This window comes from Phragmites australis, chromosome 11, assembly GCF_958298935.1.
Source record: "Phragmites australis chromosome 11, lpPhrAust1.1, whole genome shotgun sequence".
NCBI classification, from domain to species: domain Eukaryota; kingdom Viridiplantae; phylum Streptophyta; class Magnoliopsida; order Poales; family Poaceae; genus Phragmites; species Phragmites australis.
Genome location: NC_084931.1, coordinates 27,880,102 through 27,889,155, shown reverse-complemented (window position 1 = coordinate 27,889,155; position 9,054 = coordinate 27,880,102). Strand labels below are relative to the sequence as shown.

At 42.6% G+C, this 9,054-nt stretch overlaps 2 protein-coding genes across 3 annotated transcripts in view; both read left to right on the top strand.

Annotated features, from left to right (window-relative positions):
- LOC133884482 (ribonuclease MRP protein subunit POP4-like) overlaps positions 1-9,054 on the top strand; it is a 33,369-nt gene that overhangs the window by 8,207 nt on the left and 16,108 nt on the right. The window lies entirely within an intron of this gene.
- Positions 1,737-6,777, top strand: LOC133885354 (probable methyltransferase PMT23). 2 transcript variants are annotated; one of them, XM_062325053.1, is made up of 8 exons: positions 1,738-2,529; positions 3,094-3,243; positions 3,602-3,872; positions 4,010-4,120; positions 4,702-4,873; positions 5,081-5,338; positions 5,972-6,166; positions 6,246-6,777. In XM_062325053.1, exons 1-8 carry the CDS (start codon positions 1,843-1,845, stop codon positions 6,451-6,453), a joined length of 2,052 nt encoding a protein of 683 aa, XP_062181037.1. In that variant the 5' UTR covers positions 1,738-1,842; the 3' UTR covers positions 6,454-6,777. The 2 variants fall into 2 exon arrangements, with proteins under 2 accessions (XP_062181039.1, XP_062181037.1); XM_062325055.1 differs by lacking the exon at positions 3,094-3,243 and having other exon boundaries at positions 1,737-2,529.

Genomic DNA, 9,054 nt, shown 5'->3' with positions numbered 1-9,054 from the left:
TATAGTTTAAACTAATTTTTTTTTTAAAAAATATTACTTTTACAACTTCTAAAAATTATGAGGGTCAAATTTGAGGAGTTAATTAGAGATGCTCTAACAGCTGATGATGTATTGACCCTTACGAATCTGTCTTCAACATTCCGAAATTGAAACTCAACTTAGAAGGGCCCTTGAGATCGCACCAGTGGCAACAAACTTTGTTAAGAAATCAAATTAAGAGCTTATTTGATTGACAGAACTCTACTTCTAAGAACTTTTTAGTTAAAAAATCAAACTAAGAAATTGTGTCGAAACTCAATTTAGAAGGACCCTTGGAGATCGCACCAGTGGCAACAAACTTTGTTAAAAAAAGTCAAAATAAGTCTGTTTAGCGGAGCTCTACTTTTAAAAAATTTTAAAATTGATTATTCATAATTTCAGAAATTTTTAGAGCTCAACCAATCTGGGTCTAAGCCAGGGTTAAGATTACTGACCGGAGCTCGGTCTCGGCGGTAACCGAAAATGCGCGATAACCGCGGTTACCCGTCAAAAATTCAAAAAAATTCGGAGAAAACTCATTTGGCAAAATTTGAAATTTGGAAAAAAATCGCGATTTTAGCCGTTCGGTAATCGGTCGGTTTGGACCGGTTACCGAGCGGTTTTTACGATTTATCGAGCGGTTTTTTCGAACTTTCCGCATTTTCGGTAACCGCTCGATTTTCTCGTTAATCGCTCGGTTTTCTCGATTTATCGAGCGGTTTTGTCGATTTTCAGTGAAGTTCAACAAAAAAACCCAAAAATTATCTTAATCTTGTAAAATCAATAACTAATTCATCTGAGCTTCAAATCAAATGAAACAAATTTTTTTAGTTTCCTTGTGACATAATCTACATGATAAAAGTATTTATACTCATAAAAAAGTTCAAAATTTTCTGTGAGAAATTGTATTTGTTAAACCAAGTTAAATGCATAGTTTACTCTTTGCTAATCCAAAAATTATGAAACTAATTTTGTTAGTCTTCTTATATGATCCTATGTCTTTTAAAAATACATGAACTCATGAATTAGTTATTGTAACATGCATGATTGTGTAAATGTGTTGCAACTAGATTAATTCATAACTAACCCATCACACCTCAAAAATTAGTGAAACCACTTTCATTAGCTTATTTATACTATTATTTACGTAGAAAAAATAATAGTAGACATGAAAAAATTAATTACAGTGATGTTTCTTAACATATTCACTTTATGCTTGTGAACTTTGTAAAAATCATAGAGAAATTAATAAAACTCTAAATAAAGTGAAATTAATTTTAAAGATTCTCTTGAAATACGTTTTACACAAGAAAAATATGTGTTTGCATGTTACACTTTTCCTTAACATGAGTTAATAATTGAGCTGTACGTTTCAAATTTCTTTTAAACTTTCTCCCTATAGAATATGATGCAAACGACATTATTTTTGAATTTTTTTTCACAGAAGATCTTAGAATTATGTCTAGCTTTTTAAAGATTTTTTTTGAATTTTTTTATTTTTTTAAATTTTTTAAATTTAGATACGGTTACCGTTTGGTTTTTAAAACCGGATCCCGTGATTTTTGGACGGTTACGGATGCATTTGTGAACCGTGGTCTAAGCTAAAGCTCCCTTCCACCACTGGAAAACGACCTGCACCTTCAACTTCCCCGCCCACCCGCCCGCCATCCTCCACTGCGGGCGCCGCCAACACGGCAGCCGTGGCCGCGACGCTCTACACCCAACCCACCCACCCAGCCCCACCAGCGCTGCCGCCTTCTTCTTCCCCTCCTCTGATTCCACTTCCTAGCCAGATCGCACCACATCGGCAACACCGCGGGGGTGATGGCCGTTCCCTCCTCCGACCGCGCGAGGCGGCCCTTCCTCCTCTCGCTCTCCCTCTTCCTCCTCCTCTCCGCCCTCCTCGTCCTCCTCTTCCTCTTCCTCGACCCTTCCCCCGGAACCCTCGCCTTCCTCCCCTCCCGCCTCGCTGGCTCAGCACCCTCCCTCCCCCCTCCTCTTCTTCCCCAACGTGAAAACCCCAACGCAATTACGCCCCCCGGAACCGGAAGTCCACCTCACTCTCAACCAACCGCTCCGCTCGCCGCCTCCGTCGCAAAAGCCGAGGAGAACATCGAAGCATCGCAACCACAAGCCACCACAGGTGTAGAAGGCATTGGAAACATCAACTCGCCACGAGCAGACAACAACAGCCGCGCCCCGGCGGTCGAGGCGGGCGGGAAGGCGGATACAGGCGTCGTCCCGGTCGGGGATGGGGACGGCGGTGGTGGGGACGGCGGGGAGGTGGATGTGGCGGTGAGGTGGGAGACCTGCAGCAGGTTGGGGAGGGGCGTGGCGGCGGCGGACTACATCCCTTGCCTGGACAACGTGCGGGCGATCAAGGCGCTGCGCTCGAGGCGGCACATGGAGCACCGGGAGCGCCACTGCCCCGTGGCACCGCGGCCCAGGTGCCTGGTGCCGCTGCCCGCTGGGTACCGGACGCCTCTGCCGTGGCCGCGCAGCCGTGACATGGTGAGGATCTCCCGCTCTTGGCTTGCCTTCGTCGGTAAGGGAGGGAAGTGGCTCTGGCTGTTGACCCTCTTTGCTTTCTTCGATTATAATATTTGCGATACTCCTTTTCTGTTTATGTGATTGATGATCGTGGCAATGGTTGTTTGATTGGGTAGCTAGTGATGCTACTTCTTTACTGTGCTAGCTACATGCCCAAGGCTGGGGGCCCAAATCACCTTATATACTAATATTCTCAGATTAGAATAATCAATGTGCGCTACGAACTAAGAATGTGCTCCTTTTACTTCTGTTTTCGGAAGCTACTGTGCCGACGCAGCACAGAGAATACCCACCCTTGGGAGCTGGAATCTTATGTCTAGTACTTACAGCACTGGACCCAATAATATCCCCGTATTTCCCTTTCTGCACATGGACTCTTTGACGGATAGTTTTATGGGGTTACCTCTTTAAAGGCAGTTAACTAATCCTGCATATTTACCTTGGTCAGATGAATGTCTTTTGGGGTTAAGACGTCATTGGGTAAATGACTATCTGATTGTGTTTTATTTCATTTCCAAATTCCAGATCTGGTATAACAATGTCCCTCACCCAAAACTGGTGGAGTATAAGAAGTACCAGAACTGGGTTACGTGGTCTGGTGATTATCTTGTTTTTCCTGGAGGAGGAACTCAATTCAAAGATGGTGTGGGAAGATATATTCAGTTTATTGAACAGGTAGATATTACTATATCACCTTTCTCTATGTTCGGACTGGTTAACTTTGCAGAGAAAATTCCTTAAGTATTTTGATGGCCAAGTTAGTTGCGTGCAATTCGTGAATTAAGATGCTTCTTATATGTATTTCCTTTGGTCAATTTCACTGCCAGTGTTCGGCATTTTAATATGTTGTTTGAGACTTCACTTGGCTGGGTTGAAAAGATAAGGTGTGCTTGCATTGCTAAAATAGTTACTTTTGTTGGGGTTTAGGCATGTAAACATTTCTCAAGAATTTTGCCATCGGTTTTTGTCACAACTTGCTGTTTTCCCACCCTTTATCTTGTCATAACTTGCTATTTATAATTTTTCTCTGCAGATTATGCCAACTGTTCAATGGGGAACACATACAAGAACTGTCCTGGATGTTGGATGTGGTGTTGCCAGTTTTGGTGGATACCTCCTTGACAGGAACGTCATTACTATGTCATTTGCCCCAAAAGATGAACATGAAGCTCAGATACAGTTTGCATTAGAGCGTGGAATTCCAGCTTTTCTTTCAGTGATTGGAACACAAAAGCTTCCATTTCCTGATAATGCATTTGATGTTGTCCACTGTGCAAGGTGCAGGGTCCATTGGTATGCAAACGGTAAGTATTCTATTTCTTCTTAGTATTCACAAGAAGTCAAGCTACTATAGTTCTATATTCTATTCTTTTGAGAAAATTGTATTCTTTATTTTCGTTGAAAAGTTCTTTTTTGATTTTTTGGCTACTTGGGATGGCAGGTGGAAAACCATTGTTGGAGCTTAACAGAGTGCTAAGGCCTGGAGGATATTTCATTTGGTCTGCAACCCCTGTCTATCGTCAAGAAAAAAGAGACCAAGATGACTGGAATGGTTCGTGATTTCAGTTTAATTTGGTTCCTATTTTGTTATCTGTTGAATCTCAATTTCTTATCATGGCAATACTATCCAATGACCGTGTAGAGGTGGGGTACTTAGGCACATGTTTTTGCCTAAAAGGAAAATGAACTAGTTTTAGTAGGGAATAGAGCAAGCACCCATTTTCAGAAAGATACTCAGGACACAGAGCTCTAGTTAGGACTGACTGAAAAAATGGAGATTATGAAGAATTGTAGCGTTTGCTTTTAGATTAGGTCAATAGGAAACAATCACCCGCCCAACTGTGTGTGGATATTATGATAAATATGTGTATATTTAAAAATGCAATTATTGATATACAACTCTAATACATATGCTGACCATTTTACTGTATTATCTTTTGGGAAAAAGTTATATTTTTTTTACAATTATGGAGAAGGACTTTATCTTTCTCTAAAGCTTCTAAAGATGTCTACACTCTACAGCATTGTCTACTTAATTTTCTGTGTACTTTTGCTTCTTGGCAAATAAATATTGTCATTTGGGTGGTGAATATTTTTCATGCTAATTGAGTATGTCCTTAACACATGTGGCAGCTATGGTTACTCTGACCAAATCAATCTGCTGGAGAACAGTGGTAAAATCTCAAGATATAAATGGAATCGGAGTTGTTATATATCAAAAACCGACATCAAATTCTTGCTACTTTGAGAGGAAGGCCAATGAACCCCCTCTATGCTCCGAGAGGGATGGATCACGTTTTCCTTGGTAAGTTGCAGATTATCACTTCAGCTGGTCTTTCACCAGTTGCATATTCTGGTTGTAACTTACTGATTCACTGACAATTAGCGGCAACATGATAGATGACATCTGCAAGCTGTCCTGGTTACAGATGTTGTAGACATCACAAATGATTTATTTTGCAGTTTCTACTTGGTGTCATGTATTCCACTGATCTTTTCTTTGCATTTGCAGGTATGCTCCTCTTGACAGTTGCATTTTGCCAGCTCCTGTTTCCAGTCCAGATGAAAGAAACAACTGGCCTGTTCTGTGGCCTGAAAGACTTAATGTCAAATATGCAAGCGTACCTGATGATTATGCTTCTAACAAAGAGAAGTTTGATGCTGACACAAAGTATTGGAAACAAGTCGTTTCAGAAATATATTTTAATGACTTCCCACTTAATTGGTCAAGTATCCGTAATATAATGGACATGAGTGCTGGTTCTGGAGGGTAAGTGAAGACAATATTCTGCTGCTTATTCTCTTAAATTTGTTCTGTATGACATGAAAATAGCAATGCTCTCAATGCACTATACCATGCCTACTAATTAGGGATGCAAGTGGGTACCCAATGGGTAGTTCTGGGTCATCACTTAGTTCATTTTTTTCTTAACTTAATTGGGTGGGAGTGAATCTTTAGTTCATTTATTTAAGTTTTGGGTTGACCCAATGACCCAAAAAATACAAAACTTGCATCCCTACTACCAATTGTTTCTGATACATCGAGCATTAGAGATTTAAAGATATCAGGTGGACACGAGGTTTTGCCTTTCAATCTGAAAATTTTTGTTAGTGAAATGGGCATAACTTATCACAAACCATAACTTTAAGCCTTGAACTCAATCATCCTTACTTCGGCGATGGCTTAAGCGGTTGCTCTTTATGGGATACTAGTACTTATTTGGACTGCAAGAGAGAGATCCCTTTTCTTTTATGAGGATCAGGCAAAACAGAAACTTAGTGATACTAAAGATGTTACTTTTTAGTTGGATGTTGATTGGCATAGCATACAATTGCTATCAAGGTAATTTGAGACTCCATTTCATAATGAGGATGCTAATTAGCCTTTATTTTGTTGAACCAGGTTTGCAGCAGCACTCATTAATCAACCTTTATGGGTTATGAATGTTGTACCAGTTGGCGAGTCAGATACCTTACCAGTTATTTTCAACAGAGGTCTGATTGGGGCATATCATGACTGGTGTGAATCTTTCAACACCTACCCAAGGACCTATGATCTTCTCCACATGAGCAATCTTCTTGGAAATCTTACAAATAGGTAGTTCACACACTTTCAGAACTTCCACCTGTGCCCCCCTTCTTTCAAAATCTGAGGTGATATTTGTTCTTTTTCTTAGGTGCGACATCATTGAAGTAGCAGCTGAAATCGACAGGATATTGAGACCTGGAAGATGGTTTGTGTTGAAAGACACCATACAAATGATAAAAAAGATGCGCCCAATTCTTAAGTCCCTGCACTACGAAACTGTCATAGTGAAACAGCAATTTCTTGTTGCTACAAAGAGTTTCTGGCGTCCTGGCAAATCAGCTTCGAGATCAGGATGACGTAGATCACACTTTCAGGGGAGTCATCAACGGACAATGATTCTTTAAATTGTGACTGAATTAATCATTTATACAACAGATATAGGTTGGCCAGATCCACACGATTACTTATAAGTATAGGAAATACATACTTCTGGTTTGTTAAGCTGATTCATTTTTTTATCAAAGCAAAATAATAGGACGTTATAGACTTGTAGTAGGCTAGCGCTAACAAATCCATACAGGCTCCAATATTTTTTGTATACGTGTTTATCAATAACTTCTGTACATTCAGCAATAAAGATCTTCAAGTAGCCTTGGAGAAATGTGAGCTCCTTTCTTTGATGGTTCTGTTCTGTCAATATCTTCCGAGTTCTGACTTTAAGTAAGCTCTACGCAGGTATTTCTACTTTTTCTCATATTCAGTATGAAACTTAGTGTATGTTTGGTAGAATTTCAGCTTTAAGAATTCTTATTGCTAGCTCTAAAAATTCTTAGAGCTAGAGTTGTGGATAGTTTTGGAATGTTTAAGTAAAACATTTTATTTGTATTTCACATTAAAAACAAATACTTAAACTATTTTATTTTAGCTTACGAAATCCAAATCCATCATGAATCTTGTAGTTGAAGTTATACCAAACAATCCCAAAGTTTGTTCAAAACTGACTGTGGCCGTCAGGTTTCAGGTGAGGCTGGGAGATGACAAACAAGGATATGAGGAGTGGCAGTGGCAAGGTCAAGGGAGGTGGCTGCAGATCTGGTGAAAGGGAGGGAAGGGGGTTGACTGGGAAGGGAGAAGAACGGAGAGGCCGGCTGAGGGAGCCGGTTCAGCCCACTTGTCAGCTCTAGTTCACTCCGGTAAAGCAACCTAACCGCTAGAAGAGCAGGCAACCTAGGAGTACAACGTTACGAAAGCACGAATTCGGAGTCTGTACTCTGTACCGCGCATGCGCGCCGTGTCGGCTCGTCGGTTGATGAGCAGCTGCAGGGTCGACGGTCGGCACAGTGCTGAAGGTGAAAGCTGCATGCACTGGCCGGCCGCCCCGGCCCCTCCCCTGCCCGCGGTTGCCGCCGGCGCGCGCGGCCTCCGAACGAAGAAACGCCAGCACGTACGCCCGTGTAGCGGCGTGCGCGCACACACCAATATCGTATCGTTCAGTGCTGGCCAACCATCGTGTCCGGCATGCGCACCTGCATCACGAGGACCAGCTTTCTCTCACGTAGTTCGTGCCGTTCCGCGGACGTACGCACGGTTACATCCGTCCGTCTGTCCGTGCACGTACGCTATAACCTGCATGCTCAGGTGATCGTGGACCGTGAACGCCACTGCGCCCGTGTGTTCTGGGCGCAGCGCGTACGAGTAACCATTACGCAGCCGTCCGGCGGCAATGTAGGACGGCCGGTACGATCATCGATCTTTTGGGCGCAGCGGTACGAGTGACGGCCGTAGTGAATCGCTGTTCAGCAAAGCAGTCCTCGCCAGGGCAGTACGTCCTGCCCAAACTGATGTGTACTACTGATTACTCAACGTACCCAACAAGATAGCAGCTAGCCATGAACACGCCTGCATCGTCCTTCAACGTTATGGATCCTTTTTCTTTTTGCGATGAACATTATGAATCTAGCTAATTCCTATAAAAAACATTGTGAATCTAATTACGCCAGCTTGCATACAGTTACATCAGGTTGGCCAGGTTTACTTTGCTAAACCCCGATCCATGCGACCGGGCACGAAACTGTACTGTACTGTTTTGCCGTTAATAAATTAAAGAACTACGATTAATGTCCATGCAATGCATGCATAACCATTTCTAGCTGACATCCTTTGCGTGATGAACACTTTCTTTTCTTTCCTTTGCTCTGATAAAGTGCCCGTACATGTTATCATACGCATAATTTGGGGAAAATAACTAGAAGTGATCTTGGTGTCTTGATCCGATCGACCCCACAAATTCGTTCCTGAAATATTGAGTGCTCGCTGCACTGGAGAAAGAATCATTCGGCCACAACCCTGCTTAACGTTGGGCCTACTGTTATTCTAGCTATATCTGTGCCTCCTACGGTCCTGTGGTAAGCTATCAATGTTCTCGAAAATAAAATAAATAAATAAATTTGAAACAGAGTGCTGCAAAGTTAGGTAGTCCGAGATTTGATCCATCCAGGTCATACCCAAATCGAGCAGAGCGTCCACATAGTGTCCACCTAAGGTCGACGGCACTGAGGGAGGCATTGCCTCCAAAGGTGTTGCCTCTAGTGTTTCGTTTCTAAGCGGAGCATCCCTTCCGCTCCAGCCTGAGACCGCAGCGGGTGGCCGTGTGAGTCTTTCTCTCAAAGACTCCAACCGGGACAGGTTCGCAAGAAGAAGCTAGACGGGTCAGCCCATTGGTAAGGGAAGAAATACTTGCGAGGGACGTGTGTAACTTCCCAGCCAATGGAGCGTTGCTCTAGCTTTCTCATTTCAGAGAGCCCATTGGTAAGGGAAGAAATACTTGCGAGGGACGTGTGTAACTTTCCAGCCAATGGAGCTTTGCTCTAGCTTTCTCATTTCAGAGAGGTATCTCGCCATCGTCCGGTCCGAGCACTGAAGACCCCTTGGCGATGGGGTTTCACCTAGCAGCGAGT